The sequence below is a fragment of the Phasianus colchicus genome, chromosome 5 (genome assembly GCF_987193195.1).
Source record: "Phasianus colchicus chromosome 5, bPhaCol1.hap1.1, whole genome shotgun sequence".
Taxonomy (NCBI): Eukaryota; Metazoa; Chordata; class Aves; order Galliformes; family Phasianidae; genus Phasianus; species Phasianus colchicus.
The window spans coordinates 3,377,600-3,401,017 of record NC_143440.1 but is presented as its reverse complement, the minus strand read 5'-3'; the positions used below and the strand labels follow the sequence as shown (position 1 = coordinate 3,401,017).

Below are 23,418 nucleotides of genomic sequence, written 5' to 3'. Positions count from 1 at the left end.
TCTGCCCTTTTGAGGCCTCACCCAGAGTACTGCATCCAAGTCCAGGGACCCCAATGCAGGGAAGATGTGGATCTTCTGGAGTGGGTCCAAAGAAGGACCATGAAGATGATCCAAGGGCTGGAACACCTTTCCTATGAAGATGGGCTGAAGGAACTATGTTTGTTCAGCCTGGAAAAGAGAAAGCTGCAGAGAGCCTCACTGTGGCCTTCCAGTATTTAAAGGGAGTTGATATACAAGAGAGAGAAATTTTTGCATGGGTAGCTGGTGATAGGACAAGGAGAATAGTTCTAAACTAAAGAAGGGAGATTTAGATTAGATTTCAGGGGGAAATTTTTTACTGAGGGAGCGAGGAGGTGCTGGATCAGGTTGCCCAGAGAGGTTGTGGATTCCCCATTCCTGGAGGTGTTTAAGGCTATGTTGGATGGGGAATTTAAAAAATCCCAATCTAAACATAAATTCTGAAAACCAAAAGTCTAAGGCTGCTGGTCAGAACACTTAGTGAACAAGAATGAACTCCCAAACGTAAGGCTTTGCCATGATGTGTATTAATTGTTCTCTGTTTTATTTTCAAAATTTTAATAAACTTTTTGTTTATTTAGATAGTAATCTTTCTCTTTAGAATTTATTCTGTGGCATTTAAAAGCACCTTTGATATTTGCTTTGGCGTGCTGATATTTTCAGAACACGGATTAATGTGAGAAATGTCTTTAATACATTCTTGCAGTTTGTAAACTACTTCTAAAATGTCTTTGAAAGATGATCAAGAAATGTGACTTTGTCACTAATCTTAAGTATTTTATGTAGTTAGATGTCCAGAAACTTTGAAAGACAATTTACAGATCTCCTGGAGTTTAAATAGATTTAATTATTTAACTAAATTTAAAAGCGTGTAATTGAGGCTGGGTTTAAGCTAGATTAGTTTTTCATAATTATTTATTAAACCCATCTTTTTGAGATGCTAATTAGGGTTTTTATCTGCTGCTGAATGACCAGGAGGCTCTGTCTTGGACAGAACTCTTGGAAGAAGAAAGCCATAAACAAAGTCTTAGCTTTTAAATGCATGTTATGATTAAATTAAGCTTATTCTGCATGTACACTTTTGTCTTAAGTAGTGTAGTGGAAATGGTAAGTCATGTCTTGAAGTGGTGATTGAGCACCTGGTGGGAAGGCAGGGCCAACCCAGGGGAACTCAGGTACAGCTGAATGACCAGAAGGGCTGGAGCCAGGATCCACCCCTTCCCAGAACTCCTGTAAGGGCATGCAGTGGAGGTAAGGGTGTTTTGCTGGAGATCTCTGCGTACTGGAGGCCTTTTGAAGGTAAGCAGTTATTCTTCCATTGTTTTTGGATCCACAGCTGCTGTGTTTGGGCTTGTTCTTATTTGCTACAGCCTAGGATTGTGCCATTCTCCTCCTATCACTGTACATTCCATCACATTACAGCATTACAAGTAGTTAAAATTAGTGCTACTTGAAAGAAATGAGAGTATATATTCAACTAATACCACGGCTAAGACTGCATGCTTAAGTCTGTATTTATTTTAACACTGTACTCTCTAACTTTATACAAAGCCACAATGGTGTTATCTATTTCTGTTGTCACACCGTAAATCTGTTGGGCATTCCAGAGAGATCACAATTACTTTATTAAAGTCTAGGAAGTTAATAATGAGTCATTTTTGGCTTTCAGTGATCTCTGCAGTGATTGCATAGGGCAAAAATCTGGTTACCATATGATCTTTAAACTTGAAATTCAACCTGCTACATTAAAATGGCATCTTTCTGCAGTATGATGATGCAAAGGCTACCTGTCACTGAAAGACACTTGATGTTTAACCAATTATTGCATTAGTTGCTTAGAGGCACTGTCTACTGCAAATGCAGCATCACTTTTTTATGTCTAGAGGCTATTTCTGATTCCACGTTGAAAATGATTGCACAATTTCTATTGATCAAAATCTCTTCATATTTTCTACATTGAGTTTCTGTTTTAAATTTCCCTTTATTAATTTTTATCCTATCTTTAGAAGAACTGGAAGGGATTGTATTATTTTTTTTCTTTAAGTTTTATTTGCTTTTTTTTTTTATGATGGGAGAGATTTTATTTTCTAACTCCATGTATGTATTTTCATATTCAGAATTATCCGTATCCATTTTGTTCATTTAGTACATTGTTTTGATTGAAGAAGCTGTCTGTAGTAAATGGAGTAGGGAGGGGGAAAAGAGATACATGAGGTCCACCTTATCAATGAGTAATTGTTTTTTGTTGCAGGAATTAGTTTCATTTATTCATTGTTCTGTTCATACTTGCCTATGTTTCATTGCTTTTCACTAAATCTGAATCTTGGCAGTGCAGTGTAAGGTAAACTTCCTTTGCTAAAGTTAGAATATGGGATAACTCTTCTGTGAATTATAAATGGAGTCTGATATCTTTCAAGTTTGAGTTTCTGAAGAATTCAGAACAGCAGGAGGGACTTTTAAAGGTCTCTTCTAACTCTAAGGATTCTATGATTCTACAGCAACTGAATTAATGCATCTGTGTAGATATATCCTCACTTTACAATGAAGTGAACAGCAGTCACTCAAAGAAAAGTTCTTCTAGCAGTGAGCTTTGGTTCATTTACATTGTACAGATTAATAAAGGACAAGTCAAGAAACCATTCACAGAGAAGGTAATGGCAGGACTTCTATTTTTGTATTCCGTAGTCAAAGAGCAAATTCAGGGGGAGGGAGACTTCTGTAAGACTTATAGGGGAAAATGGCAACAGAATTTAAGAAGTAGAAGATGATGTTGAGTTAAGTGGAAGAGAAGCTAGTTTTGAAGTTAAAGGCAAATTTATAAAAAGCTATGAGACAGATACATGTTACATCTCACTTTATATAATTAATTTTCTCAATTAATACTTGTGTAATAATATTAAATTGGTACTATGGACACTGATGCATTCAGATACTGCGCTCTCAATAGGGTTTTGCCTCCAACCTTGTTTTGGTCATTAGGTTACTAGGTGATAAAAGTAACTTTTCCTCTAAGTGTCTATCTAGACCTCTTCCATAACAAACAGAACTGCTAATCTTTTTCCTTGTGTGCAAGTGAGAGTGGCAGTTCAAAAAAGCTGTGAAACCCCTTATTCAGAGAGGTTTGGGGTATGGTCAAGAATTTTAAAAATGTGACTCAAATCTTCTATTAAAAATGTATTTCCAAAATGAGGAAAAACACAGTTGAAAAATAAATTTTTCCATGTGATTTCAGAGCATTGGTGTAAGAGAGCCCCTTTTGGGTTTAGAAGCGAACCTGACAGCATTTTTCCAGGATTGCATCATATGTTTCACTCACACTTTCACATCCTGCATTAAACCACATGCATGCACATCAACAAGACAAGATTGTAGAAGGAGGGTAACTGGGGAACTGTTTTCGTGATATTTGATAGGAGTAATTGCAGCCACTGCTGTTTCAAAGCAACTGTGGTTATACTATACTATGTCAACAAAAGTCAGTTGTGCCATATGGAAATATAATTATTTCAGAACGATCTGTTAGAAAGCACTTTCAAGCCATTCAGGCCATTTGTACAAATCAGTAAAGAATACTTATGTATGAAAGCTTTCTTAAATAAGAGCTTTCATGTATTTTTAGGTTGAAAATTATGGTGACAGTTTTGGAATTATTAAAAAAAAAAAAATCCTACGTTTCTATTTAAAAGGTGGTAGGGAGATTTATTAGGTGATAAGAAAATACAAGTATTTCCCTGTGATTTCTGTGATCAACTTGGTCTTGCTCGTGCTGTTGTTGAATAGAAGGGAGGTTTTGCTGTTTTCTTCAACTCCTAACGTTGCTGGAAATGGGATGACATACAAAATGCTATATGTTAGTGAGATTATGCAGTGCTGGGGATATTGGTCTTTGTTAGAATTGTTCCATAAAATGACTGCAAGGTGATGATTTTTTTTTCTTCAGTTATGTGAGGTTTTCCCCTTCTGCAGCCAGTACATGTCTTGTTTTTACGTTTCAGTGTTTTTCTCTTTTGAGTTTCTTGGAACACCTGTTAATCAGATTTTTTTTGTTACTCTGAAAGTAGAGAATATTGGGATTTTGTTAGTTAAGTTTGATAAATATGTGTGTAGATTCTCTTCTTATTGGCTGTCAGTAGCTGTAACTGTAAAAACATTATATTTAAAAGACTTTGAATTCTTTTAATTGTAAAGAAACTGTTATTCGGTCCATGGATGTCTAAACCTCACAGCCATATTATGTTTGCTGATGTGCTTAAAGGTCTGTCTTGATAACATATAGATGTCTTATTTATGGATAGTCCATTATGTAAATGAGGTTTTACAGAACTTTTAAAGAAATGCATTGAGTATACAGTCATTGTGACCAACCTATATCTGCAGATGTATAATATTTACAACCAAATTTCTTCCCACACTGTTAATGGAGAGAAACGATGAACCCAGGCGATGCCTTTCTGCCAGCCATTGCAAACCTTTCCCCACAGCCCCCAGTAGGAAAGGCAGCATCGTCTGCTTGGCCATTGCTGCTCTTGTGCTGCTGAGGGCATCCCCAGGGAGCAGCTCCTGGTTCCAGGCCATCACTGCTTGCTGGCTCTTGCCCCATAAGCTCTGGACTGAGTAAGGCAGGTTGCTTGTGCCTTCAGTGGGGAAAAAATCTCCTCTGATTGCTGTTTGGCACCCACCAGCCACATAGCTTAATAGTTGCTTGCTTTTGTCTTTTTTACCCTTCCTCCTAGTTCAAATTTCCTGAAATAATATGAAGGTTTTACCACAGACTTCCAGGACAGCCATAACATGACCTGAAAGAGTAAAGATTGCTTCTTGGGAGATGTGGTAGGATGAAGTCAATAAAGAAACAGAAAACAGAGCTGTTACTGGAAAACTGAGTGGAAAGATCAAACCTGCTATGATTTCTCCCATAGCATCCTGAGCTTGAGAGTGATTTTTGCCTTGGAGAAGACTACTATCTAGTTTTCTGCAAAGAAGAGCATCGAGTAACTCTCAATGCATTGTGGAAAACCCAGCGATGAAAACTGAGGGATGAGCTGGGAGGCAGCAGTATTTGCCAACACAAATATATTTTAAAAGGAAAACTAGATGTGGCTTCATCTTTTTTCTGTGCTCTCTTGAAGTAGCTAATACACAAGTCTGCAAGTGCCAGGAACGCTGGAACTAGCTTCTATCATTTTGTTCCTTTCCCAGTACTGTTAATCTCTTATATGGTCATCCAGGATTTGGGTTTTAAATTGGATGTAGTCATTCAAAAATTCCAAGGCACGTGGATTCATCAGTTATAGTCTGTTTGGTATCTGTTCATTGATGTGTTTACTCAGTTGGTTCAGAGTTCACATATCACAACACAAAGATGCTGTGGTACAAGTGTAGGTGTTGTAGTAAAAGAGTTTCCTTGTTTGATATCATGTTGCTTTTTAAAACAATCACATAAAATACATAAAATTGATCAGTTTATCTGTTAATATGCTGTATAAAAGAATTAATAGCTCCTTACATTTTGAAACAAAAGCATTATTATTGCAAAGCAAGGTAATAAATGTAAAATGCTACCATTGGAATCAAAATTATCAGCTGCATAGTGATCTGAGCAACAGACCTAAACATTTATAAGGCATGTGTATATATTTAAGGCAAGTTAATCTCACTTTTAAGACAATTTCTCACATCATTATAATTATTAAAAAAAAAAAAACAAAAACAAACCAACATTGTGTATATGTATCCTGCAATTACGCTGCTGTTGTTGTATCTCTAACATAATTTCTCAACCCTAAGTCTGATATGTACTAAAGTAAGTACTGATATGGCTAAAATACCAGGAGCCTACTCCTGTGTTCCTCTTCCTTCCCTGCATTTCCAGGAATTATTCTGTAACACCAAAATTTGGACGTAGATCCAGGAACTAGCAGACAACATCTTCAGTTTCCTACCTTCTTTGCTCACGTGTTGTTGAGTTGTTACTGACTCCAAAACAGAAGGAACTTTTTCATAAATCAGCATAATAGAAAAGCAGCGCGTGAAAATCAGCATGGAGCTGAATTCCTCTATGATTTGAAATGTCTGAAGTTACATAGTAATAACATATCATTTGTTCTTCTGAAACGAGAGATGGCTATTTTTCATTTTTGAAGAAGTCTTAAATGAGAAATAGATGCTGAATTATTCTTGACATCTTGGTTTCTCAATAAAGGTACTAAAGCAAGCAACAAGTTTGCTGTGATAATTACTGTTGTTCAGGAATTGTGTGTTATGCTAATAGTTCAGATATCAGAAGAGCTGCTATGTAGCTAATTGGTACAGTGAGAGACTATCTCTTTCTTAGACCTTGATCTTGTAGCAATTAGGCTACATTTCTGTGTTGTGTAGATGGGGCTTATGTATAGTGTTGGGAGCTGGTAACATTTCTTTCACATTTAGGGTCTTTTGTCCTTGAGACTGAAAATCTCATACTATTACCAAGCTAGAGGAAGATTGACAAAACTCTTCTAATGTGGGAGATCTCAAGTTTGCCTTAGTTTTAGGAACACTGAGAAAATTCCTCAAATCTTTCTTAATAACTTTATGCTCTTGTTTGATTTTTTTCAATTCAGTGAACTGGACCAAACATTAAATACCAAAGTTGTAGTTGCTAATATTATTTATTTAAGAAAAAAAATAAAAGGATTGCTAATACCAATTCAGTTTTAAACTGTGCATCACATGTCCAATCACAACATTTTCAAAACATCTCTGATTTGACAGCTTTACACCATTAAGTTCACTTCTCATTATTTCTTTAGAATTCTTTAAAAGTACAAGGAAATATGTTGGTGGCATATTGATTTAATCATACTTAAGTATTTTATTAGGTAACAGATATTAATTAACTTCTGTTTTTTTCAGACCTTGCCAGTACGGAAGATTCCGTGCAAAGCCAATGCACCTTCAGGGTCTTTTTTTGCACGAGACAACACAGCAAATTTCTTATCCTGGTGCAGAGATGTAGGAGTGGATGATACCTGCCTGTTTGAATCAGAAGGTTTGGGTATGTATTTATTTATGTAGTAGTTAGTAAACAGCTTGTTGCTTGTATTTTGCTTTGAAAGAGAGAATGGCTCTTCTAATAGATTCTGACTCCAAATCTGACCAAATGAAGTATCCATCAAGTTAATTCATTTAATTCAGTTTTAAGAGGGCTTTAAGTAAAACAAAAAACTTTCAATCTTTTCTAGCATACAAATGATTTTTCACCCTACACACCCACTTTTCCGATCATGGAATGTTATTCCTTTGTTCAGTGAATACAGAAGTCCTTTCCTATTTTAGGAGAGGAGGATATATGTGCGTTCTCAGTTTTTGCTACAGATATTTAGCTGTTAGAGCAGATTCTTGATGTGTTGCTCAGGAGGCAAGAAAATAGGATTTTGTTGTCTGTGTCCTTTCCTTCAGCTGACTTTCTTCTCAGCTGATTCTGGCATGCAGCTCAGGAGAGAAGTTAGCTAACATTAGTGCTTCAGGGAGCTCCATAAAAAGAATTGGACTGTTTAGGAAGTCATTCTTGCAACAATATGTATTCTTCATTAATTTAACTTTTCCCTGTTCAAAGGAAAATTTAGGACACTTCAAGACTTAGTTTCAGATGCATTAAGAAATGAACAGAATCAAATGTGCATTTATTATCTGAGCTCAGACAAAGTTGTAAGTAGCTGTAATGATTAAAAAAAAACCAAAACTTCACGTTCTACAGAGGTTAAATGAACACATTTTGCTTTATCAAGATTATTTGTTTTGTTTCTCAAAAGGCCTTTGACTGCACAACTGAGTTACTTATCTGTGTTGCAATTGATCTATTCTCCTTCTTTTACAATCTTTGTCTTCTAGCACGACTGCTGCTGAGACTTCTTCATTTGTCTGTTCTTTTATCATGCAAGTCCTTGGATTTTTTGACTTTTATTTTATGAGGAGAGAGATGCATGTGAGAGAAGAAATTGGTATGAAAAAAAATGACAAAACACCAAGCATATATGTAATGTCTCTGTGTTGTTAATTAAATCCCCGAGATGAAATTTTTCTTACCCATGGTAAATCACGTGGAAGACAAACAACCACACTTAAAAAGTTTTGAAATGATGGGGAAGTTGAATGCTACCTGGTGTTACAAACTCAAGAAGAAAGGAAACACAGACTTCCAGTGGCTTAAAATTTGTAAAACCAAATCTAACACCTAGACAAGTTTAGACTTGGTATTTGTGTGGCGAGCTCGGCTGTTTAATATGGTTCCAATAACAGGCTAATGGTACAGTTGAGAGTGTTTTCAATGAATTTCTTGTGCATTGTAAAGAAATCAGATCTTATTTAGAGATGAAATCAGCATAGCTTAAATAATGTAATTCCTTGCCTAAGTTAATTCTACACATACTTTTATACATACTCAGAGCTTTGCTAGCCACAGAATAACATTGAGTGCAAATACACATGGAAAGCTGGTGCTAAAGATTACTTCAGCTTTGAGAAAAGTGGAAAGAAATGTGCCCAAATACACAGTGCGCAAACCAGATGTAGCTCTAATAGGTTGGCTTGATTACTGACTGGTTTTTCTCAATGATTTAAACAAATTCTTTTGCTGCTCTGTCTTACTGTACGTGGAAAGTACATGTTGAAAAGATTTACGGTGCTGTAAATGGAATTAGAACTTGATAATGGCTTGACCAATTTTTCTTAAATTGACAGGGTGATAGTGACCATGCTGTTTCCAAACAAGATAAAAATAGAAGTTAGTATTCTCCCTCTATTGGAGGTAAAATGTGAAAAAGTTAGTTTGGATTGAGTAATATTTTTGTTACTACATTAGCAATAATGATGAATCAGTTACTATGTTCTGCTTTCTCCCACAAATCACTTTTCTCCTGCACAGGAAATAAAAATTCAGCATAGGTAAGTACTATAAAAGGTTCAATTCAAAATGATGAGGAACACATGCAAATGGCACGAGAGAGTTCACACTGCCTCGTGAATGTCTGCTTTTTTTTTGATTGATAACTCTGGAACTGTGGTTGTGAAGATCAAGTTTTTTCTCTCCTCAAAGCTAATAAAAGTATTGATGCTTAAATCCCATGTGATAAAGCAGGTAGTTTTGAGAGATCTTTGTTAACCAGTGTTAATATTTGTACTTGATTTGATTTTTATCCTCCCTTTTTATTCTATTTTACCAGCCTTACGGAATGTAAATACTCCATTTATCTGCCTGTAGTGATATTTTCTTCATGTCATTTTATCACATAAAACTTTTTTTTAGCCTTTTCCCAGCAAGTTTCCACTCATAATTTTAGAATAAAATTGAATATTGATTGCACCAAAACATTTGAATAATGGGTTTTATGACATTAAAATATTTTTTAAAGAATTCCAAGTCTATTCACAAATCAAAAAATTTGTGAAAATTTTGACATGTACCAGCTAAGAAAATATTAATTACTTCTAATTCCTTAGAAATGTTCTCATGATGGTGAGATCTGAAGTCTTCCACATCATGTTAGAAGCTATGTGAAACTACACATGTGTGCATCCAGCACTCCCACAATTTTAGCACTTACATTGAAGTCATATGAAGGTTTTCCTTCATATGGAGTGGAATATTGTGAAACAAACACTATGCAGCCCTTAATTAATAAAAGCTTGTGGGCAAGAGCTGTTGATAGGAATTTTGAGCATTCCTTGAGTCTGTCTTCTTGAACATGGTAATGTTCTAGGGCTGATCCATGCAGTAAGGTGAATAGACTTGCTTTTGTCACTGTGCCCTTGTCCATTGTTTGTAGATTAATTTAGCAAATTAATTAAGCTTAAGCACAGGTTGCAATGCTTTGTTGGATATGAGTTATACAGTTGAAGTCAAAAAAGAAAACAAAGTCAGTTTTTCAAAAAAAATAAATAGAAAAAAAAACGTGTTTGTTCTTTTGGTAGATACAAATATACCTTCAAAGGAACTGATGGAGTTACTTTGAAAACCTTTGCAAGAGATTAGTACACAGCTCAAAAGTTTGAAAACATTAGAAGTGTTTTAACCTAGATTTCACTTCAACTATCACCAGAAAATATTTGGGTTTGTTTGTTCAGATTAAAATAAATTGACAGGAGTCTGGATGTTGTGGAGGTGTACTAATTCAATACATGGGAATCTCTGGTAGGGAGTGGTGACTGACTTCAGTACTTTTTCCTGAGTTTCCATTGAAATTGTGGCTTTGAATTTCAAAATCTTTGTGATAGATTTCTAATGATAATAATATAAAAAATCACTTTTGATATTTATCAGGAAAATAAATTACTTTTGAAATTGAGGCCTAAAATGTAACCCGCTTCTATGATGGCATTGCTCTTGTTCTTGCTATACCATCAGTCAGTAACATGATATACTTCCTTTTGCTGAAAATTATGATGCTTTAACATAGTTTAAAAGAAACCCAGCATATTGGAAGCATAGCTATACAATCAGAGCTGAATCAACAATCTATATGTGTTTTACACTTTGCACTTTATGGAGGGACATGGAAGAAAAATCTCAAGAGTCAGTGCCTCCGCAAAGAAAGGATGGATAGTATGCCACAAAAAGAAGTGACATCTTTAACAAATCTAACAATGCTGTATATAGAGATATCTTGAATATTGCAAGATAGGGGGAGACTCTTATTGCTTCCTGCACACACTGACCAAAAAAAAAAGTTTTTTTTATAATCATTATTTTTATAGTTAGTGTATGTAAAGAAGGGATTAGCTTTGTTAGTTGAAAAAACTATTATCTGAAGTAAAACTTCTAGCATCTGGTCAAATCTTGAGATGCAGTCTTTGAATGGGATTCTCAGTAATACCAGAGATGAAAATTTATCCCAAAACTAGGACATGAAACTCCTTGTTGTCTAAGAAATGTAATACCTGCTGTAACTCCCCTGTTTCCACATATCATGTGTATTTGGTAAGTTCCCCCTCTGTAGGTTTTAGGGCAGCAGATCCGCACATCTATGATAATACAATTTATGAAAGCATTCTTGATGGACGTACTTATAATTACAGTGCTCAAGCCCAAAGAGTGTAATATCTGAAGAAAACTATTCTTGGCCTAATAGTGAGAATGGTAAAATTTTCTATGATTGCCTCAGTTAAGTGAACTTAAAGCTGAAGTAATGAACTCATCTTTTGTAACAGTGTTGTTGGATGATTGTAGGACTTGGAACCTGTGAACATTCTGCATCTCTTCTATGATGAAGAGTCTACTCGGCAAGAAAAGGGTTTGCCACTGATTGTGCCAGCATGCTAATGTGTGTCATTCGTTTTGGAAGTTGTTGGATATTGTAGTAATGTTTTGTACTCGTATTTTGTTACTCTGTGTGTGTGTACATAATGTGTGATGTGGGCTTTTTTTGATGCAATTTCTTGATTAGTATTCAACTGATAGTTTCCTTGAAGGAAGTGCATAGTGCTTTAGTGGAAATAGTGAACTTAAATGCAGGCACTTCTGACCTAAGAAGTCTAGAGTCTAATATTGTTTTTTCCACTTTAAAAAAAGAAACAACAAAACTACACATAATAGTCAACTGTGGATTAATTAAAAGTACTATGTCTATTGGCAAATAGCTTGCTTTTTTGTATTAATATTTTGTATTATTACTCTAATTTTTGTGTTGGCTGTTCTTTCAGTGACACAGTGTTAAATTTTATACAGTTGCATCAAAATAAGGCTTTGTCCCATCTTTCACAGCATTACTAAGCAACTCATACTATTTTTGAATATATCGTGTTTTGAGGACTATAAAAGCATCCCAGACATTGTTATTATCATTGAATTTGCATCCTAATTCAAGAAAATTATTAGTGTTTAGATGATCTTTAGAGACAAAGCCTGTACTATCCATAGAGTTACTGTTTGAAACTTTGTTTTGAGGATTCTGTAGCTGATAGTGCTGAGATGGAGAGTGGGAAAAATGCAACTCCTTGATTTAAGTATGTCATATTATAGCTGCTTTTGATGCAGAAGAAAGGATACGTTTAAGATCAATTGAAAAGATAAAAGTTGTCAAAGGAAAAAAATAAGACCACAGGGAAAAAATGCAGGACTAGTGAAGGATCTTTAAGGAAGAAAGAAAATATTCGAGGAGAAAGTGAAAGACAATGGGAAGGATCAACCTTCTTAGAAGCCCTCCCTAGACAAGTATGAATTATGGTAATTGGAAGTGTATAATAAATATTAAACCTCTATCTCTTCACATCTAGAGCTTGAAAATGCTTCAGAAGCAGAAATCATATTCATTTTTATTCAATTTTCTGAGATGAGAAAGTATGCTTTTATTTAAAAAAAAAAAAAAAGCCTGTTACAAGCCAAGGTTTGAAATTTATCAGGCAGAGTTAAGAAGCTTCTTTCTGTATCACAAATGTACATTTTGTTGTTTTTTAATTAAAAAACAAATAAAAATCACATCTAATTTCTTATTTAAACAAAGACATTTCAGAATGTGCTCAACAGTCACATGCTGTTTCCATATAGCCCTGGGTGAGACAATCACTCTTCTTCTGCACTCTTGACTTTTCTTGGAGCAGTGCAGTTTGAAGAAATGCAAGCAGCAAGAGGTAGGGAAAAAATGAAGCTGAAGGAAAGAGAAGAAGAAGAGCGATCAGGAGAGGAGAGACTGCAAAAAGAGAAATGGGCAGCAGCGAGATGGGAGGCAGTGTGAAGAAAGAAGACAGAGCCAGGGAGAAGCAGGGGTAAAAGTTTGCTAGGAGCTTGAAAAGAAAGTATTGCTGAAAAAGTTTCTGGAAGTAGCTGGGAAAGACACAAGCAATGAGAACAACAGATAAGTATTTGAAACAAATTAAATGGAAAGGAAAAGAGCCTGTAACTGGCAAAGTATCTACATAAAATATGTTGGACGTGGAGGTTTCAAAATAATGTATACATTTACTTTCTTCAAACAAGTGCTGAGATTCCCTGGCAGGATGGCTGTTTTCATTCTTGTTCCTTTTCTTTTTTTGCAGTAGATCTGCATAGCATGCTTTCCTTTCACAATGGCTATTTGCTTATTCATCTAATCAGATGAATTACCCCTCCCTCATGTTTGGTAGGTGAGGACTGGCAGGTGGTTCTCCAGAAATATTTTCTTACATATACAGCAGATTAAAAAAAAAAAAGATGGGTAATGGAATAAAAAGATACAATAATGGGAAGTGAAGTATTTCAGCTATTATTGAGGCTGGCTCTACTACATTAGTTGGATTTTTCAGCTGTTATGCCTATCAACTTTTCCTTTGTAGGTTATTTTTCCCTAGAAGGGCAGTTTTATCTTTAGGTGGATCTTAGCATAACGATATCTTGATATTGCAGAGTTCACAAAGTGGAGCAATTTCTTAGTGATACGTTATTTTCTTCTCTCTCGTTGCAAAAATTGAAAGGTGTTTGAAGAATGATATAAGGAGGATAACATCATGATATTGTTACTAAATGGCATTGGAGAAATGGCTGACTCTATCACATGGCTCCTGTGTGCAGCAGAAGGAATTTATATCAGACATTGTAATGGCATCAGTAGTTGCATTGGCATAAAAGGGTTTCATTAGGAAATGTGAGAGTACCATGGAGATCAGGTAGCGTGTATCTTTAAGTAGCACCTCTGTTAACATGTATTTTTGTATCTAATGCCTATACTTTAATTCTATGTATAAGATGGAAATAGTAATACTTAGCTCATAGAAGTGTTAGAGAGATCTTTTCTTTTTTCTTAAATACTTTACAGCATACGTGAGCACTGTCATGGAAATGAAACATGCTATAAACTTAAATTGATGTGCAGTGATTTGTTTATATGGTTATACACAGATGAAGACGATTTCTAAAAACCATTTTTGGCTTTCAGCACTTACCATGTCTAACTGCCTGTGAATTGCTACAATCTCAAAAAAAAAAAAAGTTTTGCTTCACAAAGGGGATATTTGCCACGTAGTATATCTAGAATTGAATAACTGATCTTGTTAAAAAGTTGAGATAGTACAAATACAGATGGAAGCAATTAAGCAAATGGGAACTGCATCTACCATAGGACAGAATTGAATCTCACAGGCACAGGTGTTGTTTCAGCCTGAGCTTATAGCCAATCACTTCAGAATGCATTGAATGTTGTCCTCAAATGCTGTTAGTTATTCTAGATGTGTACCATTACGTATTTATAGAACTGTGTATGTGTATGGTTATCAGTGAACAGCAGTACAATTTAAGACTTGAGATGTAAGTTATGAGGACTCTTACAGATTTTATTTTTATTTCAAATAATGTGAAATGGCTCTAGACACGAAGTACTCAAATACTCAAGATGAGTACTTGGAAATCAAGACGCTTAGAAGTTCTTCTTGTTCTAAGTGGCAGTGGTCTTATTTGCTTGCTCAGATTTATCACAGATGTTGGAACCAGATAGGTATAGAAATGCAGTATTGTGTCCCTGTGACTTGCGCTCTATTCTGCAGAATATGATGGTATGATGGTAGCCTATTATATGGCTGGGCTTTTGGAAACTAGCAAAAATTTTATTTGGAGAATCCAAATTATTTCCAGTGGGTGTTGCAGTATACAAAATAATATTTGTTTTTCTCTCAAGTACCCAAGTACATATGCTGGTATAGTCCTCAGGAATGCTAACGTTTCCTTATTAGAAGTGCTGTCACCCTGTTCTTACCACATGATCAGATGTTTGTTTTTATGCTTGATTATTGCCTGCACAGATTTCCATCCTCTAACAATGATTTCACTGTTTCCCTTTTTTTTTTTTTTTTTTTTTTCAATGTGAAATGCATGAACTGTGTCTAGACTAAATTGATTTACTTATGAACTTGGGATTTTAACTGGGTACAAGAGTTCTAAGCATCGACGTAAAAATGTTACCTTTCTTTTTCAAATCTTCTTCCATTTTAGTCCATGAAGTATTACTCAAGGCTCCCTTTTCTTCCTCCCTTCCAAAAGTTATTCAGCTATGTACACGTGTGAACTGCAGTTCAGAATTGTTGAACACCCCTTGGCTATTCCAAAAATGGTTTATTCCACTGGCAGTGTCAGGGATGTCTTGCTTCTTCAAATCAAGTTTTATTTAGGGGTCATTGTAACTGTTTTGACACTTTTTTTGGAATGAAAGTATGTGTTTCTAGAGTCATGAATATAGCACTTCAAAAAATACTGACTACTAGGGAAGATTAAGTATTTGATAAAATTATACTGAACTGTGGCAAGGGAAAATATCGAGAGAAGCTGAACATCCAAGTCTGCATCTTTTCTATTCTTCATCACAGATGGCTGAAGGATGAAAAATAGTCTTCCTAGTGTACTGCCATTCTAGTTTTCATACTCTGTAGTTTTACTTCAGGAAATATATTTAGGTGAAATTAGAGAGGAAGAAAGCCTACATCTTGAATTTCTACACTAGTGAAAGACTTAAGGAAAAGCATACAATTCACACAACACAGATTTATTCAAGTCAGTGGAGTGAGAAATTAAAGTTGCAGAAGTCTGCATGTGTAGGCATTGGTTATTTAGAGGTACTTAATTCCAGATTCCATTTGGGTTTCATACATACAGTATAGGACAAAGCAATGAGTTCCAGAGTTTTAACTAGACACGGGACTAGCTTTTTCATTTTTTTCTTCATTCATTTCAGTTAGGTGAGTTATTAGACAACCAAAATGTACATGCTTTAACCTGTACTCAGTGAAAGTAGCCATTTTGTTGCTAGATTTCTTTTTCATGATCTGTGTAATGTATAAGTCTTTGAGTTATTATGGAAATTTCTAAAACCTGAACTTTATTCAAAACACGAGCGTTATTCTGCAATAGGCATTTCCAAAGAGATGATGATAATACACTCCTATTTTTTTATTTTATTACTTTATATTATTTTTATTATTCCTTATTTTGTCTGTCTTTTTGGGATTTGTAGAAACTGATTATATACAGTCAAAGGCCATTCTTCATACGATGATTTGTTTTTTTGCTTAAATATTTTAGTAGACTTTTCTGCAAAGCACTATCTGAATTTTAAAAAGGTGATAGATAAATAGAATTTTATTGGACTATGGTGATATTTCAGAATACGAAGTTTATGCTGAGTTATACCTGCTTCAGCAGCTTTGAAACTACAGGCAATGTGAAAAATCCAGGCTTAAAAAATTGTGTGTGTGTGTCTATCCATAAAAGCAAGTTTTTTGTGTGATTTTGTGTGGGTTTCCTTATGATGAGCTGAATTCCTAAAGTACTCTCATTTCATATTTGCTATAATAGGAGATGTATAATAAATTCACATCCAAATTTATGGGGAGGTATATCTTTATATCAGAAGTAGTACCAAAAATCTTTAATAAGTTGGCTAAGAAAAACAGTGATCTAAAGGACATAAATTCTCTTAGTTTGTAAAAGGTGGGGATGGGGGGCACCATCTAATTATTAATTTATTTCTTGATTACTTATATATTGTTAAACTGATTGCAGGTTTACCAAATAATTTTTCAGTGATATTTTTCAAAATAATTAAAGCATATTTATTTATGCATAATTAAACAGGAACTTCCTGAATCATCATTTGATCTGATTCCTTGATCCTATATTTTTTTATTTCGGTCAAATTCCAATGCTATCCCAAGAAAAGCAACTTCTATGTGCATCAAGTGTTGATGATTCAGTTGTGTTCATTAAAAACGTTTTTAAAATAGCTTTTATTTACAAGTGTTTTCCATCTTCATTTTGTTTTTCCAGTTCTTCACAAGCAGCCAAGAGAAGTGTGCCTTTGTTTGCTGGAACTTGGACGGATTGCAGCAAGGTAGGTGGAAATATTTAAAGAATGAAGAAATATTTGCATTCTTGACAGCACTGCTTATTGAAAGACTACCTAAATCAGCACATATCTAGCTTCTGTGCTCATTAGATTCAAGAAGAATGCTTGTCTTGATATCACTCAAGAATATCCTTTGGGCAGTTGGTAATGAGGATAATGAAATGTCTCTATCTTTACATTAGTGAAGGGATTTGTTGTTTGTCCTTATGCTAGGAGAGGAAGGAGTTGAAAATTATTTTCCAAATAAAGCTTTGATCTGTTTGTCCTTCTAATGTTCACGTTCTCTATAAACAACTGTGATTTAATTAGCTTTGCTGATAATATCAGTCTTCAGATGTCCTAAATCTGACCTAAGCAACACTCACTCTTATCTCATTTATTTCAATAAACATAGCTCTGATTCTCACCAATAGAATCAAGACAAGAATTGAAAAACAGTCTGTGTTTCATCTCTGTCAGATGTCCCTAGCCAGGCAGGACCCTTGTTATGTTCTAGAATTAACTTCTGCTGTCAAGACGCCTCTGGCTTTTGATAGACTATCAAAATGATGGGAATGAGAATGTGATTTTGTTTTTTTCAGTTTTTGCTGATATGCTGGTGCAGTGTCTAAGAATTGCTGGAAAATATCTGACCAGTTGTCCTGCTGCTCACTTTTAAATGTACGATGAGGTTATATGAAACTGTGAATTAAAGTGAATTGTCATGTTTTTCTAGATTTCACTAGTTTCTCTAAAATTCCTTGTGTTTACAATCAGTGTGAAGGTGGGCGCCACTTCCTTCTACATGGACTAGTGTTTTCATGTAGGTATTTATGTTTTATGAATGTTCACTTGGGAAGTTACTCAGCTAAATTTATCTGCTGGTCGAGCTTCAGAATATACCCTGTCACTGGAAATTTGCATATCAGTAGTGTTGATAAGAATACGAACAAATTTCCAGTTCGCAGGGGTTTTCAATTCTTTCAAAAATGTGAACTCCAACATGTTGAAAACTACACATAATTTTTAAAAACTTAACTTGACATGAACAAGGGCCTACTGTTCTCTTTGTGCTTGATGAAAGTCAATTTTGACAAATTCAACTTTACTTGATCAAACATTGGGCTCCCAAGATCCCCAGCTTGAAGATATACTGTTCAGCTCTGAAAGATGCTATTCCAGTGGTGTAGATCAGAAATGCCTGCCCTGGACTGTTTGTTTGATATTATCTAGCTTGAGTCCTCAGGGAATTAATGTCAATTTTTATGTGTTGCTGGATTCTGTTGAAGTTGGTTGAGTCAGGTTAATCTCATTCTGAAATGGGCACTGAATTCTGAACAGACGTACAAAGGAATTAAGATTCAGCATTTCCCTTCAGATTTATCTGTTGACTCAAGCTTCCATTTCTCACATACTACCTTTTTTCAGGTGTGAAAATAAATCCCGAACCATATAATGCTTTTATTTATTAAACATATCTATCCCAAACTCTTCATATATTTTGTATGTATGTAATATAAAATATATTAATGACATTATATACAATGTGTATTAACTTCTTATTTGTAGCTTGAGGTCAAATAACATATGTCCATATACTTGTTTCTCATCTAATATCTCTTTCAAACAAAAACATATTTATAATCTCTTAAGTTTCTCAGGGACACAAAAACTGCTGGAGGGAAATATCAGGTTAGTACAACAGAAAAGTAAATATTTGATGTCAGTTTTGCTTGAGCTGTGGTGAACTATAACTATTGTGGGGAAGGAAAACAGTTTCTTCCTCAAAGTGCACGAAAGAACATGTTAAACTGACATTGCTGTTGTGCTGCTTTAAATGGGAGAGAGGTCTTTTTATGCTTGCTTTATAAAGCAAACTATGTTTGTTAACAGCCTTCTGCTGGGATCTGCTTTTTGGAAGAGTTGATAGAGTATGATCATAGAATGGCTTGGGTTGGAAGGGACCCCAAGGATCATCAAGTTCCAATCCCCTGCCACAGGCAGGGCCACCAACCTCCAGATCTGGTATTAGACAGTATTAGACCAGGCTGCATAGGGTCCCATCCAGGCTGGAGAGTTGCCACTGAGGTCTTTTAAAAAGTGCCTCAATATATTTCTGAAAGATTAGAAGAGTAAAAGAATGAGTAACTTTTGATTTTTTCTTTTTCTCTTCTGTGGAAAGATATGTACCTCATTAGGAGCCAGTTCTTAGCACACTTTGCTGGCATGATTACTGTTTTTCTTCAAAGTCTATAGTTCCCATAAACCAATGTAGTTCACTGATCTTATTGAAAATAGTATTGGGTCTGAGGCAAAAGTGAAAGAAACGGGGGGTCATTGTGAGACAGAGATGGAATTTAGCTCTGCTCAACATGAACTCATTCAACAAGTGCTCTGTGAATAAGAGACAACAGGTGCTAATTTACCTATGCTTTAGTAACACTTGTAGCATCACCCTTCGTTGTGACCTGTGAGACAAATTAGAGATGATCTGGACCATTGGGTTGTCAGTGGGAATCTGCAATATCAGCTTAATTCAAAGAGTGGCACTGCAAAGCCCTGCTGGTTAACAGTGGCATTTATCAGGGATTTATATCACTTAATATCACTTAATTTTTTTCATTAATGGTCTAGACGATGTGACAGAAGACAGCTTCAGCATATTCATAGGAGGACAAGTCTGTGGTAAAGTTGTCCAGAGGTATCTTGACAAGTGGAGGAAAAAAAAAAAAAAAACACAACAAAACAGGCTGACAAAAAACGAATCTAAAATACTTAAAGTGTACCTGAGGTAGAATGCCTGTACAGGTCAGGGACAGTCTGTCTGAGCAGCAGCATTGCAGGTGGGCCTGAGGATTCACCATTTTGGACAAAGGCAACATTCAAAAACTGCAGCAAGAGAAATTCTGACTATACATGCAACAGAAAGAACGAAGTTATGTAGCGCTTCAGGGAGCTAAACAACTACCACAGGTCTCTTGAAATTACTGTTGAGCCAGTTCAAGATTTCTGGTATTGTATTCAATTTTTCCTTGGTAAAATAAGAGAGGGGAAGTGGTGCTCTAAGTCTGTTGGAGATCACATTACAGCCTGATGCTGCTTCACTTGTAGTTATGAGAAAGCAGGCTAGAATCAAGTAGAAAAGGAAATTCTCAGCATGCCTTCCAGAACAGAATTTGCACCTCTACTGCATGACAGTCTCCTCTCAGAAAAGATGTTTTTGCAATTCTGGCTGCCTAGCAGATTGATCCATTCAATATTCGCCTAGGTTGGTTGCATGTGGGGGGGAGGAACTGTTTATTTGTCTTTCAACTTGTCATGGGAGAAATCTGGAGCGCTGTAAGCACAGGGAAATTTAAAATCCTGTCACAATGATGAAAATTGGAGATTATGAAAAGCAGCAGAAATAATGAAGCAATATTGCTTGGGAGAGTGGAGGAGTTTTATTTGATGAGTAAGGCTGCATGCAGGTGTAGGCCTGGAGCCCAGTGGGAATTTAATGATTTACAGCCTGTCGGCATCTGCAGACAGACAGGAAGTAAATGAATTGCATGTAAGTACTTGCTTCAGTGTTGGCTGACTTTTCGTTAGGCAGACTGCAGTAGTTACAAGCCAATATAAGCACAGATTTGGTTCTTAATTTTTTTTATATTAATTTACTCGGCAGCAGTGTGACTAAATTAAAACTTATCATAAAAAATAAAGGACTGTGCATTTATACCCTTTCCTTCTATGCTTTGATGTTACTGCGGTACTTTGATTAATTTTCATTGATGAGCTTGTTATTGCTCAATATTTTAGTGTCCAGATCTTTACCTAGATAAGTCAGCATACTTCTGCATCTGGCCTACTACAGAAGAAAATATGGTTTCATTCATACAGTTTGTTATGAGAAGTCTAAATGGCATTATGGCTTCTCCAAGACAAAGCCCTTCTCTGAAAAAAAGCAATCTTGCAGTTATTCTGGTTTTGGGTTCAGTGCTGGCAAAGAAAAAAGCAGAGGGGAATTATCAGTATTTAGGAAAATGATGGGCTTTTGAACTCTGGACATCTGTTCGAGCTCCGCTGCTTGCTCTGAGATGTTGGCTTAATCATTCGCCATAAAGCTTTCAAAAGCAGATATTGTTTTAAAGAACCTTAGTCTCCAAGAGCTGTGCTTGAGGTTCTCCATGCCAAAGTTGCACGTGTTTGTTTTCGTTGGAGCTGCAAGTATTTTTGCCACTGTAAGCAAAGGTCTGAAGATTGGCTGTGAAAAATAGGTTAAAAAAAGAGCTCTGGTTGCTTGTGAAAAATACTGGCTCTGTGTCAATTTATTGGTCTGCAAGTCTGGTGCAATACTTGTGTCCTAGACTGTTTTTAATCCCTTTTCAGTTGGAGCTGTGTAAAAACACATACAAAAAGGAAAAAAAAAAAACCCAAACAACAACAACAAAAAAACAAGCCTATAGAAGAATAACAATGTAAAATGCAAAGTGCTATTGTGCAGAACTTTAAGTCTTTTCTTTTATATTACAGCACTTTCAGGCCTAGTGTACTTCATAAGTTAGTGATTTACAGACATATACTATCAGACAAACAATATTTACTGTAAATTTAAGTAACAGCTACCATTTCATGTAGTTGCATTAATTTGTAATTATAGCTTCAAAGGTTGATATATTTTGTACTTGTTTACTAATGCACATAGCAATGTATTATTGCACAGTTGTATGATATAAACAATTGAAATTCTCTGCCTCATTTTGTTTTAAGATATTGAATACTTTAAAAGGATTGTTCGTTTGTTTGCATGTTTCCAAAAGGTTTGGGGTGGAACCTCCTGGATTAATAAAGCTGGAAAAGGAGATTGAACAAGAGGAAACGCTTTCAGCCCCCCTTCCATCTCCCTCTCCATCACCAACAAAGTCTCCCGGGAAAAAGAGCACAGGGAAGCTGTTGGATGATGCTGTAAGTTGTAGGGGAAAGCTTCCTAGCTGATCTATTCCCTTCTGATGCACTCTTGTATGCGCTTACTTGCAAAATATACAGCGGCTTCAGTTTAAGATCTCACTGTATTTTACAGATCTGCAGACTGATAGCATTAATTTGCTTTTGACCACAGTTACTTGTGCCTGAGGCTTGGAAAAAATGTAGCATTGTGTAGGAGATCTGCAGCTTAGCCTAGCTTAGTGTTAAAGGCCAAGTTCCCTTCTTATTACTGTGTTGTCTTTTTCTGTTGACTACTTATTCATCAACTCCCACTTGGTGTTTTGTCTGAGAAAGGACTGAGTCAGGACTATGAGATTTGGCCCCTACAGCCTTGTACAGATGGTTAACACTTAAAAACTAGGCTGAGATAACTTCTCTGCTGCTCTTCTGCACGTTCCTCAGGTGGTTAAAAATAAGAGGGTTTTTTCCTCATTGTCAGAAAGAATCTTGCTATGAATTTCATTAAACTCAATGCATTATACAGTAGCGTTCATATTTCTGTTGCAAGCTTCAGAGAATTTATTTGAAACTACTGGAATCGCATGAAAAGGACACATTTCGAGACCACGAAAAGGTTAAATTTGAATTGTACAGATATATTCTATAAAAAGAAGCAGTTACTATAGTAACTGCTATATTACAAGGTAGATGTGCCACCTGGGAGTTACAAAGCACTTCTTGAAAAATCCATGTGCCGCTTTTCTTTTTTTTTTGCTAGAAAAAGCAGATGGGATATAATGTTCGTCCATTTTATTACTTCATACTATTTCATGCAAATAATTACATTTAGATTGGTTTTACATTTTGTATTTCTTCCTCAGCTTTTCAAAAGCACTTGCTTATGTTTCAACAGAATTGAGAAACAACAATTATGTGCAGAAGGATAGTGGTGACTGTATCTTGTAGTAACAGGAAAAGTATGAAGGTTGTCTCCAACCACCTCCTTTAATTTAGAAAGCAGTAGGGATAGAAACCTAATGAAATTCCTCCAGCTAGATTCCTGACCCTTGCTGCCCCAGACACTCACACCATAAAATAGTAGCAGTGCTCATATAGTCCAGACACAAAGTAAAATAGGATATAATTCTTCACTCTGCTTCCTTATTTGATTTCCAAATTCCAGTCAATAATACTTCTGCGTCCCTTGGGATAGTAAGGTAATGGAAGCCTCAATAGCAGGATCAGCAGTGAAGATCTCATTATCCTCTGCTTTACACCAACATAAATCTGTTAGCTTTCATTCCCAATGCCTAATATAGCTTTTTTTTTGCTTTTGCTTACACAGTTCAAAACAACCTTGAACCTCTCTTTGTCTACTTTGTCTTTTTACTTGTATAGAGGAACACTGGTAGATGTAGGTACAAAGGCGTATTTCACACTATCCATTTTCAGTTTTGAATAACCATTATGCCTCCAGATGTGATAACTACCGTAGGATATTACGTCAGAAATCCTTGATCATCAGTCAGCATTCAGGGACCTACTGTGAAATGGACTACAATTGTTTTTAGGGGACTTGCTTCCACATTCCAAGAGGTGTAGGAATGTACTTTTTCACCCTCAGCAATTTACGCTGGATTTAAGTCATAGACCACTGGCTTCACTGATGTTA

At 35.7% G+C, this 23,418-nt stretch overlaps 1 protein-coding gene across 5 annotated transcripts in view; it reads left to right on the top strand.

The window, feature by feature from the left end:
* The window catches only part of GAS2 (growth arrest specific 2), an 86,059-nt gene that overhangs the window by 28,499 nt on the left and 34,142 nt on the right, over positions 1-23,418 (top strand). For all 5 annotated transcript variants that reach the window (XM_090140186.1, XM_031607323.2, XM_031607322.2 and 2 more), the window contains exons 4-6: positions 6,913-7,054; positions 16,781-16,844; positions 21,641-21,785. In XM_090140186.1, coding sequence (XP_089996312.1) covers positions 6,913-7,054; positions 16,781-16,844; positions 21,641-21,785 — 351 coding nt within the window. The remainder of the gene's footprint in view (positions 1-6,912; positions 7,055-16,780; positions 16,845-21,640; positions 21,786-23,418) is intronic.